Here is a 15,956-nt window from a genome sequence, read left to right as displayed (position 1 = left end):
AGCATGCGGGAGGTAGGTGACTGTGGCGTAACTTTTTACTGAGCGACACGTTACAAAATGACGCTAGAGATTTGTATAAATTTGATACGCACACATATATATGTTGAAGAGCCGCATATGTGTTATATAACCAGTTGTTTACGTTTGGGTAACGCTGCCAATGGCAACGTGGGTATTACCAACACCAGAAGCGGTAAGCTGGTATGTAGTGCTTATACGTGCCCCGAGAACACACGCACGTTTCACGAACCCGTGTGCATGTGTGCAAAAAGTTCTTGACAGTTCTTGAACAAGGGCATCATCACTGTGACCAGTGAGCACCAGCAGCTGGTCATGACTTGCTATAGGATCTGGTCGTGATCGTGGTGACGAGGGGCCCATGTGTAGTGAAGTATGTGGTATACTAGAGATGTTGGAATTTGTGGATGCCTCAGTCATTTCGTCGACAAATTCTCTGTCGACAGAGCCGGCGACATGCCGGAACCTACAGCCACCCTTCGCGTTGGTGAGGTATAGGCCGTCGAGGCTGGTAGGCCTGAATAGTGCTACGTAGACCAACATCAGTGGATGGTGTTTGTCGTATTCGTAGACTACCTGGGCGTATGTGGCCTACGTAGCCTAGTCTACAAAGCGGCTGTCAATCAATCTGGCATCATCCTCGGTCAGCATGATGCCATCGCCCAGCCTCGTAAGAAATGAAGAGGACACTGCGTCGTTCCGGTGGCCGAAGTGCACTTTACGGTGCGGTGATGTGGATAATATATGTAACTTTCGTTAATGTATTCCTCCGGGATCGAGCAATGCTTCAATATAGCTTGCTGAATCATAGGAATACAAACGTGTTTGTTAGACTGCTATAAAAGCGGAGCCAACACTGGAACTACAGACGTTAATCTGATATGACACCTGTATTTTAGAAGTACACATCGTAGGAGTATCGTGTAGTGTTTATTGCTTTCTTGTAAAATTAGATAGCCAGCACCACAACCACAATGGACGTTGCACCGATATTACGCCTGCGTAGGCTGTTTTTCCAAACCAGTTTATACACCTGGCGTGGCTCAGTGGTAGAATACCTGATTGCCACTCAGAATGCTTGGGTTCGATTCCTGCCGAGATCCTAATTTTCATTCTTTCCATTCATTGAGTCAACGCTGCCGAGGTTGGTTTTCCTTAACGCTCTAGCCTTTAAATTACCAGTGTCTGTTCTCGCCGTTCCTAGGTAGATATAAACTGTCAATCACCTGTGGCGCATACCCGTACACCGCGACCCGTAGTAAACGGGTATGTGCCACACGTGTCTAGTGGAAAGGGTTTGACGACGTACGCGACAGGATTTTAAGGTTATTCATGTCATGACCTGGCAATCATATTCGTCAAATCCTCTTACCCTCCCATGCAAATTTTGGTCTACACCATGTTAAGGAGGCGATCATGAGAGCACCCAGACGTAGGCGGCTAGATAGATACATAGATAGATAGATAGATAGATAGATAGATACGTAGATAGAAACGCTCAAAGTGCCAGAGGTTCGCTAAGAAATGCTTCGCATTTAATAAGCTTTCAAGATCGTTACAGGCACCAGCGCTACACAATCAAATCAGAAAGTACAACACTTCTGCCAGTATTACAAAAAGCTATAGCAATCAGACTACACAGATCACAAGACAGAAATCAAGGCACGTAAGTGAATGCCAGTTTGTCACAATAGTCCCCAACAATGAGCACCACTCCAAATGTTACAGTCAACACCAGCTGTACCATATGAGTTAAAATTTCGAACATTTTACACTTCAACATTCAGACCAACCACGTCCTCCTCCAGGAATTGCCCTTTACACGTTTCTTTTAATACTTTATTGCACAATATCTGCTTTTAATTTGCGGGCTGCAGCGGGGTGTGCAGCGTTTACTTTCGTCGATATACACCATTCGCTCACCTTGATTGTACAGGGCCTCGACGCAGCTGGCCTCTGTGGTCAGGGCCTCACGATAGTACTGGACCGCGCGGTCCAAGTCATTGTTGGCGAAGCAGCAGTTGCCTTTGTTCACTAGAGCTGCAACGAGCAACGGGTCACCTTAAGAGATCGTTCTCAGAATCAACACAGATTGACCCAGCATCGAAATTCTAGAGCTCTTTATTTCCTATTCATCTCAACTGCAGGACATTCCACAAAACCTGCAGCGCAAGCACAGAAGTGCTGAAAAAAGGTGTGCTTCCCTCCTTGGCTTTCTTCCTTCACTGTGTTACCTGTCTTTGAGCACTTACTCGCGCTGCAGCTTCTGTCAACTGTACGTAAACCAACTCGCCCACATCGCCGCTCTTCCACTGCAGGAGGAGGGGTCCCTGCCGGTAATGTGAAATAACCCTTATCTTTGTGCAGTTCACCCCATATTACGCTTGCAAATTTATTCGCTTTCTTATATCACCCAATTTCCCGCCATCCTCGACAACGTTTCCCGTACCATGGTGCCCGCAACTCCAATCAGCCGCCGACTATGTGTTCCATGCCTAACATGTCCTGCACAGCTTTTTCTGTTTTTCCTTCTTATGTCCCATGAGACATCGGATGCCCTTCTGCGCGGTTTAAATCACCCTGCTGTGTTGCTGCCTGTTATCATTAGGCCTAGTATTTTTATTCCGTACTTTAAAGGTACACTAAAAAGCTAAACAATTTTTCTCGTACTAGTAAACTACTCTTACACGATAACAAAGACACCACGCTTGCTACGAGAAGACGCTTAGTAAGCAAGAAATCGGACAAAAAGAAAATGTGGGTGGCGACGCCACCTTGAAGTTTCCGCACCATTCGCGGTGACGTCATACTGTGACGGCGCATTCTAGTGCCTACATAGTTCCTTAAGGTAAAAATGAAGTACACTGTCCTCTGAGAGGGCCATAGAGTTAACATACCAAGTTTGAGGAAATTAATTGAGGCAATGGCGCTAGGATACGATAAATACATTTTGAAATCCGTGACGTCACGCGTGCAGCATTTGGTGCGAAATTTAAAAATGGAACTTTGAATTTCACTTTCTCCTTTATTATTACACCTATGATGGTGAAATAACGACATTATAGTTCTCAAATACAATTTATCGATCTAAACCGATTCATTCTTTCTCTTTAGTGTCTCTTTAAACAAACTCGATCCGCGCCAGCTCATACGGGCAAACCGAATACTTTGTGGTAGTAATAAAACAGCAACAAAAAATATAAATGTCGCCAGCTATGCCTCTGCGACCGACGCAGTTTTTACATTTTGCTTAGTTACCTGCTGCGTTGTATCTGTCCGCTTGGACGGCGTGGTCTGCGTACTTGTCCGCTTGAGACAGCTCATTTTGCTGCGCAGTTTTCAACATTTGGTCATTCAGTGAGAACGAAATATTTGGCTTACATATTGGCAGAGAATTCTAGACTCAAAGAGTTTATTAGTGACAAAGCGCAGCTGGATTCTTCCTAATTCGTTGCTTCGTCATGTGCACATGTCGCTATTTCCAGTGTCAAATCTCTCGCGCTCAATTGCTTTAAATTAGTAATAACGTTAAGGTGTTTATTCGACGGCACTCAGCGAAAATACGTAATCGCGAAAGTCACGGTAAAGCACGGACTCTCAGCGCGAGACGCGTCCTTTCAAGAAAAGCAAAGGGGACGACCCACTAGAAGGCGCTGGAGAGCGCAACCCATTACTAAGTTCCAAGGCTAACAACAACAACAACAACAACAACAACAACAACAACAACAACAATAATAATAATAATAATAATAATAATAATAATAATAATAATAATAATAATAATAATAATATAACGGTGAGCGAAAGAAGAGAAATAAGTTCGGAAAAGCAGAGGAGAAGGGGCAGACGAAGAAGAATCTGGTTCGCGACCTTTGAATGTCCGGATTCGTAGGGCAAGTGTCCCTTCGCTGACCTGGTTTTGTATTACCAGCACGTGCAGTGTCTCGAAAATATTAAGTACAAATCTAAGAACTGTAACTTGTCACCATCCGGCAGTTCAGTCAATTGCAAACCTTCATGCGCCTTGGCGAATAGATCCAACACTTCTCTGCGCTTATTGCATTAAATTGATCATGCGTGAAACAGACAAGGAAATCGTCAACATATCTGAAGCATTTCCCGGCCTCCGCTTGCCCGAACACGTTCGCAATTCTGCCGAAGTTGCCGCATACTTCAGTTATACGGAATTTGTGAGGTGCCTATCAGTACACGCTAAAGACCTCTTTTACAACATTCCTCACGATGAAGTCGTGCCGGCAGTTGACGAAAGTATTGACTGTTATGGAAACATCAAGTTCCAGAGTGAGAGTGGCATAAGTGTCAGAGACTGTCTTGAACTTTTAAGACTAACTCAAATCCTTGTTCGTTTGCTTCCAAGGATATTTTGAAGCGCAAAAAGCAGGAATATGCATTTGGCCGAATGTTGCACTCGTTTTGGTAAACGCTCAGTCTATGTTTCGCTCCACACAGATTGGCGAGAACATGGACATATTCATAGGCAATGCTCACCAGGTAGTACAGGAACGAAAGGTTTGTGGCCGCAGTGCTGGCAACCTTGGTGTCCTTTTTCTCGAAGGCCTTGAGGGTTTCGATTGCCTGCAGTGTTTGAGAACAACATGGCAGCACGGTATTACAGTGCATGCTTGGCAAGGTCGTCGTGCGGGCTGCATTATCGCAACGACCGCTGCTCGAGTGCGAAGTTCGCGCCAACCTGATTGAATTCCCGTTTCCTCAGGTAAGCGACAGCTTTGCTAATTTCCAGATCATTGGCGATGTACGCATAGGCCGATGATTTTATCTGTTCCAGGCACCTGCATCAAAAGAGAAGGAAAAATATGTTGTTCTTATGTAGCAATTAGTGTAGTTCTAAATTCTGCAATAAATGCAGCTCCACTGCTGTGAGATCAGAGAAAGTGCGACGCGCACCCAGCGATCCCCGTTCGTTGAGTTCCCATTGCTCCGTTTAACAATCCGTCAATGACGCCAGGGTTTGAAGTAAGCATGTAGGTGTTCTCCGGCACGAGTAGAATCTTGTTAGAGACATTCGCAAACTCGGTGTGCCGCATGCGCGCGACCTTTCGCTGCAATTTAACGACTTCTTGCTTGTTACGGCAGCTAGACTCGTGTCGTCTGCAGCGAGTTCCGTCAGCCTGTTTCCCTCTCAGATGTGGCGTCGGAGAAACACATGTCTGAGGAGCAATCGTGCGCCTAGCGAGGCGGTGGCGGTGGCGGAAAGCAAGTTTCCGACGTGTTTTTAGCGATGTTAATTTAATTACTGCGAGAACGGAAATCTGGGCCAGTTTTTAAGAATTCATCATGGAGTAGGTAGCACTCGTCTGGTGTTGATGTTGCTTTCATGTGTCCCCGTAGGTTTTGCGCTACCTGCTCTATAATTACTGGGATTACTACTTGGTTATTTCTGTGAATTCTATTCTTTTATACCTCGCTAGTTTATTTTACCGCAGTTTTGAGCATCGCTAGCCTTGTTTTAGACCTGTATTGACCACTTGATTTCGAGCGTGATCACGCCCCATGAGATCTATGGATGGACGACAAGCCGGGCCCGTAAAGTGCCACGCACTTAGAAAGAGAACAAAAATTGTGTAGAAACATCGCACGCAGTCTCGGTTACGGCATATTCTAGCATGTAATGCATTACATTTGTACTGACTTCTAGCAAAAATAGTGGCTATGTGACCATATCTGACATGCAACATTTCAGTCCTGTACTCCCGACACACTTTCACTGCTTCACCATACTGAAGAATGGGTAGCGTGCTTAACAGCCAGAATTTTCTAGAACGGGAGCCCGTGAGGTCACTGGTTCTTAGGCTCAGCCTTGGCCGCGTGTGCTGCGCCGTGGAAAATTGCATGTGTGATGTTGCTATTTCTTCAGATGTTCATGTGAAAGCATGCTTATGCAAAACACAATCCGTCATATCTTTATTCACAATTTGTTACATTGAAAGACTTTCGCAGAGCGATGTCACATATCTAGACTTCTCGAAAGCCTTCGATCGCGTTTCGAATCATCGCTTGATGAGTAAACTTGCATTCCTCTCCCTCGAACCCTTAGTTTAATCTTAGATTCAGAGTTTCCTCTTCAACCGCAGGCAATTCACAGTAGTGGACAGTCATGTATTTAGCTCAACCAGCATTATGTCCAGTGTGCGGCAAGGCTCAGTTCTTGGCCTTCTGTTTGTCGACTTCATTAACAATCTTCCGGACGGCCTCCGCTCTTGCATTCGACTTTTCCAGGACGACTGCGTTGTTACGGCAGATGATAAACATTTACTCCAAGTTACCTTAACGCGGTAACTAAGTAGTGCTCTCGATGGCAGATGAAACTATAAGCACGTCAAAATGCAGATTCACTCAGGTATCTAGGAAACGATCTAATCTCACCTTCAGGCTTCCCCCTAACTAAAAAGAACTTGAACACGTAGACTCGTATCTGTATTTTGGCGTCATAATAACAAACTCGCTGAACTGGAGTGATCACGTGTTAAAATATGCGCTCCTCTAGTACATGGCGCGGCCGCTGGACGCAGCTGTTTGTGCAAAACGCACTAAATTTATTATTTTCCGCTAGCTTCTCTCTTGAAACAAAGGTTGTATCTACCAATTTCAGCACCCAGTCTTTCAGTCTGGCTGCAGATCACGGCGGGAAAAAAATTTTGTCCGGTATCCTTTTAAGGAGACTGACAACCAAGTTTCAAGGCGCACATTTTTCCGAGTGCAATGGAAAGGTTACCGGTTAGTAATTACGCGGAAAACGCTATAAAACATAAACTTGAAATTCTTATCAAAACCATTATATTTTGTAATGGGTGCCTTCCTCAACACACGGCGACTTCCCCCATGACGAGCGTCGCCGTCTGGGAGGGTCTGTAGTGCAAAGCAAATGTTCCTTAAGAGCACTTCGCAAAGTGGTTCCGCTTACGACTGGGTGGACACTTCAATGTTGAAGTACACGATTACGAGAGGCCATGTCTCGGGAGAAGGCGGTCGCAATGAAAAACGGTCGCAGCGCGAATGGTACTTAGCCAAGGATAGGCTGAATATATCAAAACGCGACAGCTGCGATTTACTTTCGAATTGTCATTAGCATATTTCAGCAATATCCTATGTTAAGCAGATAGTTGCTGTCCTTTAGAAATATTTTCAGCCGCACAGCTTTCGCCTGTCTGCTCCCATAACCGTTTAACTGCGATATATATTTCGAGAAGAATGCTGTCTTTTTTTCCAGAAAGACCGCGAAAAGGATACAATGGCGCACGCTCAGCGCAAATGTGAGTTTTTCCGTAGCATGTTCGGCCTCTTGGCGCAGTTTGAAGAAGCAATCACATCACTTTCCCTGTTGCCAGGTTTCTAATAAACGGGATGACTGCAAGCTCTTTCCTTCTTTTCAGTTACTTAGCCCATTAAGCTAAGCAAATTCAATGCAGAATAGGCATGAAAACTATACCGTGGGCAGGGATGCTATTACTCACGTACAAGGTTACCAGGTCATTAGTAGCAATACGAGACAAGTCATATTGTTATTGAAATAACTGTGATTCAGTACTACAATGAAGCCAGAAACGTCACAAAGGCTACATATTTACAATTCGGCATCAATGTATATCCGTATCTTACCACTCGTAACCTTCTGAAAACGAACTGCTGATAACAGGAGCGATGAGCTTGGCGGCTGTAGATATGCACCATTCGGCCTCGTGTCTTCTGTAATAGGGAGAGAGAGAGAGTGGTTCGTGAAAGAAGAAATGAAACAAAACAATGCGTGCTATAGGACTCTCTGTCCTGAAGCCCACTCACTCACGTGCACAGGTTCATAGTAGTACATGGAAATGAGAAATTCAGCTAATGTCTCCAGTAATAGTAATGCTGCAGTTATGAAACAGCAGCTCGCCCGAGCAGCACCCCTTCTGTCAACTCAACCGATATATCTGGATATAATGTTTTTAATGTCGCACTTCACCCGCCGTACATAGAGGGAGAATGGGAGAAATACAAGGAAGTCCAGTTTGCTGCCCTACACGTGGCGTGGGTTGGAGACGGAGAGAGAAAGCATGGGTGCGGGCATTTCACAATACCCATGCATAGTGTAGCGCAGCAACAGGCGAGCACCTAAAGGGACGTTGAACAAAGGATATAAAGGTGAATAAAGGCAATAAAGTGCTCTTGGCCGGAACACTGCTAGAGCTCACGAGTCTTTAAGAGTCCTATGCGACCTCTTACGGCCGCGTGGTGTCTCGCAGCCGAGGGCACCAACACAGCCACTTGAGGTTTTCACCTTACAAATCAGGGAAGCATCAACGTTCTGAAGAGGCGGTTGTTCGGATACTCAGTATATTTCTAAACGTGTGGCTGTATTTCGGAGTTTACGAGCGCGCTAAGGCCAGTGCGTGAGGGGCCGCGCGCCAGCGGCTGTGACGTAATGTAAGCGTCCCCTGTCTCCCGCATTGCCATTTTCTGCGGTAATCCAAGTGTGCGAGCGGCGGACGCTCGTCGGCAGCTGTCGAGCACACCAGTTTCCGGCGAAGGCAGAGTCACTTCTTTGAGGCCATGGAGCGGCCGCGGTAGTTTGTGAAAAACGCATTCGATTAAATATCTATGGCTAGTTTCTGCCTGAAAACAAGGTTCTGTCAACCACTTTCGGCGCTCAAGCTTTGTCTTGGACTAAAAATCTCAGCGGCAAAAATTGTGTTCAGTAGCCCTGTAAGTCGCCTGCAAGAACCGCAGAAGAGACTGAATGCTTTCTGGGCGATGAGCTCTGAGGCGAGGCTCCCAAAATCTTGATGACACGCAACTTAGCACTCCCGTATTCACGCACACATTCACGCTTGCATGTGCAAGCAGCGTACACTCAAGAAAAACAGCGCTCACTACCAACTTTTTTATGTGCGTAAGGAAACCTATATGTACTTACAGTGATGCGCGTGGGCAATGACCAATAGCAGTGATACATATGTGCAAACTTAAGGCATAAAAATAATACAAGCACTTAAATTCTCTCAAAAAATGGGATCGGTGTATGCAGATAAGAAGGGACACGATGTCTCGGACACCACGCCCGACTTTGGTTAAATTTACTCCAGGTGCAGGTCTTATACCCAGAACAGCAATTTCGAAGTGAGTTTTCAAAAAAAAACTTTTTCCGCCTAAAAAATATAAAAATTTGCACAGCAAGAAACACTTTACAGCCAATTTAGCAATTTATTACCTTTGAGCGCACCTAGCGAAGAACGGTGTACTTCTTGGTCACAGTATTTATTCCCGTCAGAGTTAGAGTGAGATGCAATGTTATGAGTGTTTTATTTCACTTTGTTGCCGTACGACTTTTGAGAAAGAAAATCACCAACATGGTAAACGGCAGAAAATAGCTGTGATTTCAGGAATTTATTCCCGTAGAGAGTTGAAACTAACAGCAATAAGACTCGGCACGGGATAGTTGTACGCGACATGATCATGATGCAGCTTTTCTAAAAGAACAAATGCGGAGCCATGTTGCATGGTGCGGCATGTTTTGTCTTAATTGTGATCAGCCGCTTGAGAAACTTGAGCAGGTCACCGGTAGCAGCGGCCGCTCAGATTACATCAGTGCCACATCGACTGCGCTTGAAAACAACGCCTAGTTAGTGGATGAGGCAAAGTATCACTGTGAAAAGTAAGAGCTGTTAATTGCCAACAAAGTCCACATTATGCAACGAAAACTCTGCCAGTAATTATGCAGTGAGCGCTTTGAGTACAGCACGCATGTATTTCTTCCTCTGCTCCTTTAGCCCGAAGCAGCAAACCATGTATTGTGATGCAATAACGTCGAAGTCTGGGTCAGTTGGTACATGACGCTGAGGCAAAAACCAGTCAAAAAGACGCCGGACAAGGGGAAGAAGTCGTTGTGTGTGTCACTTCTTCCCCTTGTCCGGCGTCTTTTTGACTGGTTTTTGCCTCAGCGTCATGTATTGTGATGAACGTGCGACTTGTGTTGAAGATCATGTCTGCAGAGGCACAAGAATCCAGTATTGGTGCGATAGCGTTAAAGTGCTCGTTTAGCAGAGATCCAGCGTCGCCGTTGAAGCAAAACATGGGCGTTGTCAATGAGCAAGACGTCGCGAAAATGCAAATAATAAAATTCAGGACTCTGAGCCGGAATCAAACCTGGGCGTTTTGCGTCGCAAGCAGGTGTCCCACTCCTACCACAGAGCCACACCGGTGCTTGAAAGAATAGCGAAAAAGCCGTCAAATACTGGCGCTCACCTCTCTCGCTCGATCTGTTGCAGTGAGTCATTCTTGATCTCCTCATAGTAAAGCATTTCGGCTGGGTCACCCTGGAAGTGACAAGCACAGTAGACGGATGACTCAGCGTCATTCATTTGTACACGCAACGCTATTTCCTTCTTCAGCGCTCTACTGTACTGTCTCGAACGGTTGTTTTTCAAAATGTTACAATTTTTTGTAAATGTTGTCTTTCGCCTGAATGAAATCAAAGATTGTGCACTCATCCTGCCCAAACAAACAGTTCTTTAAAGCAATTGTGGGGCTGAGCATCAGCTCACGGGCCGCCTCAGCGGGCCTCATTGCACGGGTGGCCAATATTAAACCATAGTCTCCAAGTGTGACGTTTGTGTAACATGTTGTGCACTTACTCAACACTAATTAGAGCTATCCTTGAAGAAAACTATACGACCAAGCAATACCTGGGACGGCTCGTACTTGTCGTCGATCTGCTCCGGGGCCACGTCAAGTAGTTTGAGAAAGCTGCGGCGAACCTTGTCGTGGCCGCCTCCGGCTGCCGAGCCGGCGGCGAGGTGATACTGACACACCACCAGGTGCAGCGCCGTGCGGAAGTCTGCCCGTTCGGCCATAATGTACTCGAGCGAGGTGACAGCATCCACCAGGTGTCCCATACGCACGAAGGCTAATGCGATGTTCTTCATGATTTTTAACCTGTAGCGTAAATTCGGGTGTCAAGGTCCTCACAAGGAAAACAGTGAATGCTTCCATAGCACTCGCAAACACGCAAAAAGACTACACGGAAGACACTGGACAACCACCAGACTTCAACTGATTTTTAATCGAGATAAAGGCGAGATACATGGATGTCATTGCGCATACGCAGTCCCACGTCAGAGACGGAATTTCTCAAAAGAATTTCAGACAGGGCGTGTAAAGGCGAACACAAGAGAGAAGTCAAGACACCACAAACGCAGACTAACAACCGAAAAGGCGCAGAGCAGCAGAAAAGAAAGTAGACACAAAAAAACTTAACTGCGCAGGCCCAGACAAAAGTTCATACCTATCAACTCAGCGTGCGGGGTGATCTAATATATATATATATATATATATATATATATATATATATATATATATATATATATATATATATATATATATATATATATATATATATATATCGACGGTTTCGCTGTTTACAAACACAGACCCTGGACGGCTTCCGGTTTCGTGCACTGACGTAGCACTGGCGGGGAACAAAAGCCTTGGCGGGTAGCCCACAGATTTTCAACACTTCTCACCCTGTGCCTAGCCAAATATTTCAAATAAAGATGATTCTAATCTATACCCAACATTATAAGAGTTAGTCCTTAACGCATGCGTCGTCCTTTTATCTGAAGGCGGAAAAACGGTCTTTCCTTACTTTGACATAACTTAAAGACACGCTTTCCGCTTCGGTGTTACAGAGCGATAAATGAAGAACCGAAAGTTCCTTGGGGTACAACACGGGCTGCTACTATCGCAGTCTTTAAACCGTCTATATTAGAGATAACTCTTCAGGAATTTCATTTGTTCTTTATGCAACTTAATCGACGGCTGGCCCACGCATGCGCTACTACTACTGATATGCCAGGCCTCAACCATCAGACGCGTTTCTTCATTCCTGCGCCTGTGCGAAACTGCGCATTCATCGAATTGAGGCGTGTTCGCAAGCCATGTCTTTTAAGATGAATACGTATCAACTAGCTCAATTCTTTGTTATTCTAAGTTTATACACTGGCTATTTGCGGCTAGTGGCGTTGCCGTGAAGGTGTCAGAATTTTCAATCGTGTGCGGAAAATTTGTAGCTGTGTCATCATTATTATTGACGCGTGTTGGCATATCCCAACCGACGTTATAGTTTTCTCACAACAGCCCACCGTCCCCCTACATTAACGCGATAGCGCTAAAAGCTCGTTTAAAAAAAAATACGGTGCCGGCGGTTGTGAGCGAGAAATCGGCGTTGTTTACGAGCGAAAATTCGAGACAGGTGCAAATAAATTAATAACAAAAATCTTCGGTCCGAGTGAAAATCGAACCCAGGTCTTCTGCGTGGCAGCCAGGTGTTCTACCACGGAGCGACGCCAGCGCTTAAAACTGCTTTATAAAAAAAAATGCTATAAGAATTTCATGTAGCGGGAGGAGTCTCTTTGGCGCATGCATTATTGCGTTAAGGAAACGCCGCCTTAACGCAGAATTGAAGAATGCCACCAGGCGTCAAAACATGTGAATTGCGCAACGAGTGGGTGATTTATAACTGCCCACTCATGACAAAGTGGGCAGATGCGCTTGGCGCTTTACGGGCGCGTAGTGGGTACTACGTCAACTGCAAAATTAAGAATTATGGCGTAGTTGGCACTGGGCTTTCTAGGGTAGTTTGAAACGGCCAATGTTACGCGCACCATTATGACCGATGGATACATGACAACACATTCCACAAGACACTTCACTTCATACACAACACCGGCCTAACGGCGCACATTTAATACAAATATACACAACAAATAGTATGCCTTAAGGGAAAGTCTATGTCGCAAATAAAAAAAAATGTTCCTTCCTTTTGCGCCATGGTTGACAGCGATGCGCACGGGGCCCAGTTACGCTATCTCGTTCTACTCTTTACAGCGCCGCGTCCTGTATGTTGTCTTTACCTTGTCCGTTTTGTCTCTCTTTGCGCTGATTATTTATGTCTGAAGCCAATTCGCCCCAACTAGCCCAACTCGCTCCTCTAATTCTACTCTTGAAGGCGAAGATCAAGCGTCCTCCAAGTTTGTTTGCTTTTTTTTCATGCAACACCTTTATAGAATTTATCGGTTATAACAATGAGATTTTAGTGGCACTTGAGTATTGTTATAGGTGAGTTTGACTGTAGCGCCTTACTAACATCATCTAAAGCTACGCTTGGGAATTCGATGTCATGTTCGGCTTTGCAATCACTTAAAACACGGCGACTTATATTTAAGCTGTACAGCTCAGACTGGAAGTCCCCAACCAACTTCACTACATCATTAAGCTTGCTTCGGATCCCAGCAACCGAAAGGGTCATTTTTCATGCACTTTGATTCATTCCAGTTCCCTATGCTTTCCCTGGCCTAATTGTCTCTCGGATTTATTCGGTTGTGTTTAACAAAGATAGGAGCCCCTCAACAAAATTCTGATTGTTTCGTTCAATGGCTACGTTACAGGGGACGGTGGCACCAAAACCATGTGGACCGCTAAGAATCCTTTTCTTCTTGTCATGCTCTTACTCAGACTCCTGCGCACTGTGAGCTGCACAGATCAGCCCACGGTCAACGTTACTACGCATGTCCCCTGCGGCATCCGCAATCACGCAACCGGAAATCTGATCTTGGCACCATTCTCCAGGCTGCCAGGCCACCCTACGTCAACAGGACCACAGGACTACGCGCGTGGGCTGTGCGGAGTCGCACCATCCTGGGAACCTACGGAGAGCCATTCCTTATACTGCTCAGTCACTGGGCACGGTGGCAACGAAACTATGTGGTTCGCTGAAAGCCCTTTTCTTCATGCCGTACAAGTGAGAAAACACTATGGCAAACGTTTTCGTTCAAGCGAGACCTTCCTGGTGCTGCCCTCCCTGCAGCCGAGTTGTTTGCTGCATGCTGTTAGTTTTTCTCCCAGAAAGTTGGTACTTCTGACCGTGTACAATGAATCCAACACAATTCGTTATCTCACATTTCAAAGCAGCTGAACGAAATAGCAAGTGACATTAAGTAAACTAAAGAGAAGCGGCTGGTTGAAATGGCAAAAAAATAGTGGCAGCTACGCACAAGTGGTGCGAAGACATGAAACAGCGAAGCTGGTGCCCTCCCCCTCCTCCTCTTCCTCTACTTGCTATACTATACATTATATAATATACGTTTCTCCCTTCCTTGCTATACTGTACTTTATATGGCTATGCTATGCCTTACCCTCTCCCCTCCTCCTCATCTTCACATCACTACTCGACATCATTGCCTTGTGGCTGTGACAGCGTTAAGTCAGGTGACAGCATTACATCTCAAAGTGAGATGTTATGCATTCTAAACGGTAATCACATCATGCAAATGACTAATACATAGCGGTATATTTACTTATACCATCCGAGGTTTCACCGTTTCAGGATTCCGGCTCGCCACGAGCTGACGTCATGCACATCGCTACGAAGCTTCGCGCTCACATCGTTTCGCATGCACATCACGCCGGTTTTACCCGCCTAGCCTTGTGAACGTAGTTTTAATATGCGTTCCGTAGTACTTATCTTGCGAGCAAACAGAGACAGAGATGTCGAAAAACAGTAGTACTTTTCCTGAAAGATGCATGCTTCGCTGATACCTCATGTCCTTGTGAGTGTTCGGCACCTGATCCAGTGCCATACGAAAGAACTTGATGGCCTTGGAGTAGTTTCCTTGGTAGAAGTAGATGTCGCCCATGTTCACTTTTAAGCGACCTGAAATAGACGACAGGAATAACAGTGTGTTTACATTGTATATTTTGTTTACTGCGGCTTCACGTGAGATGTAGCCGTTGCCGCCATATTCTGGAAAAGTACCCACACCAACCGTGGCCGATGTGCGGTGCCTGCGGGAACGCTCCGTTAAACTGCATTATGCATTAGAAAATATGGAACTGCAGAGCGTGTGATTTTTCTGCGTCGAATTCGTGGGTCAAAGGTGCCCCTTAATTAGTGCAACATTGACCAGTTAGTCACGATATATTATCGTGACTAACTGGTCACTAGAATGCATCGAATGTACTCGTCATTTGTTGCATTATGTGCTCTTCACTGCTTCAACATATGAATGAGCTTCTCATGTAGGCATTAACTGCTGTAGTTCTATCTCGAATGCTTTCCGTTCATAGCGTCGGTTTCCTATCGAGAGCCGGCCGTCTTCGCTAGTATAATATGCCCAACAACTGGAATGCTGGCATATCTAACGGGCGAATTTTGTGAAAGAATGCTTCTCTTTGTCTATTCTGTAAGTGGGGCTCTTGTTTAGACGACGCTCGTTCTTTGTCTAGGAAATAAAGTTCAGAGGACGAGTGGTACACACATACATCTTGTAGAGTTTACATGTAGAGAATTCATAGCAGAAGCTCTTTTGCGTATACCCTTTGATGAAAGAGAATATATTTACACGGCTGTACAAAGTCGGATCGCTAGGGAAATGAATGGCCGACATTTACCTGCGTTCGAGAATGCCTTGTTTTTGACAATGAGCTGGTACGTGCTGAGAGCCTCGGTGTACATTTGGTTGTTCGTGTATTGCACAGCAAGATTGAACAGCGCCTGTAAGGAAGACCGTCTTCTTTATCCACAGTTCATAAATATTCCATTAATAGTAAAGCAACAGGACCATTTGAAAATCAACAAGAGAGCATAAACGTTTCTTGTAGGGCGTATAATTTTCAAACCCTCAATAAAGAAGGTTCAACCCTTCTACAACCTTTCACCTTCCATCGCCGCCTGAAGTAATAAAGCATGCGGGCATTGTGCATATACTTATTTGCTCTTTCTTTCCTCGTAGTACACGTAGTTTTTTTTATTATCAAAAGAGTGTTTTTCAGCCAAAGGCCAGGCACTTCAATACTGACACGCGTACTTCCTTTTTCTTTAACGGGGACCGCCTTTTTCGCTTTTTTGTGAAAAAAGCGATCGCATT

General features: G+C 45.3%; 1 protein-coding gene across 1 annotated transcript in view; it reads right to left on the bottom strand.

Annotated features, from left to right (window-relative positions):
• LOC119397270 (intraflagellar transport protein 88 homolog) overlaps positions 1 to 15,956 on the bottom strand; it is a 103,321-nt gene that overhangs the window by 72,362 nt on the left and 15,003 nt on the right. The window contains exons 6-14 of the mRNA XM_049416509.1: positions 15,481 to 15,583; positions 14,629 to 14,743; positions 10,719 to 10,968; positions 10,279 to 10,349; positions 7,657 to 7,743; positions 4,730 to 4,829; positions 4,528 to 4,614; positions 3,277 to 3,346; positions 1,942 to 2,058 (exon numbers count right to left, since the gene is read on the bottom strand). Of these exons, the coding sequence (XP_049272466.1) occupies positions 1,942 to 2,058; positions 3,277 to 3,346; positions 4,528 to 4,614; positions 4,730 to 4,829; positions 7,657 to 7,743; positions 10,279 to 10,349; positions 10,719 to 10,968; positions 14,629 to 14,743; positions 15,481 to 15,583 (1,000 nt within the window). The remainder of the gene's footprint in view (positions 1 to 1,941; positions 2,059 to 3,276; positions 3,347 to 4,527; positions 4,615 to 4,729; positions 4,830 to 7,656; positions 7,744 to 10,278; positions 10,350 to 10,718; positions 10,969 to 14,628; positions 14,744 to 15,480; positions 15,584 to 15,956) is intronic.

The sequence above is a fragment of the Rhipicephalus sanguineus genome, chromosome 6 (assembly GCF_013339695.2).
Source record: "Rhipicephalus sanguineus isolate Rsan-2018 chromosome 6, BIME_Rsan_1.4, whole genome shotgun sequence".
Lineage (NCBI taxonomy): Eukaryota > Metazoa > Arthropoda > Arachnida > Ixodida > Ixodidae > Rhipicephalus > Rhipicephalus sanguineus.
Note: the sequence above shows the minus strand (reverse complement) of the source record. Positions and strands in the feature narration are given on the sequence as shown.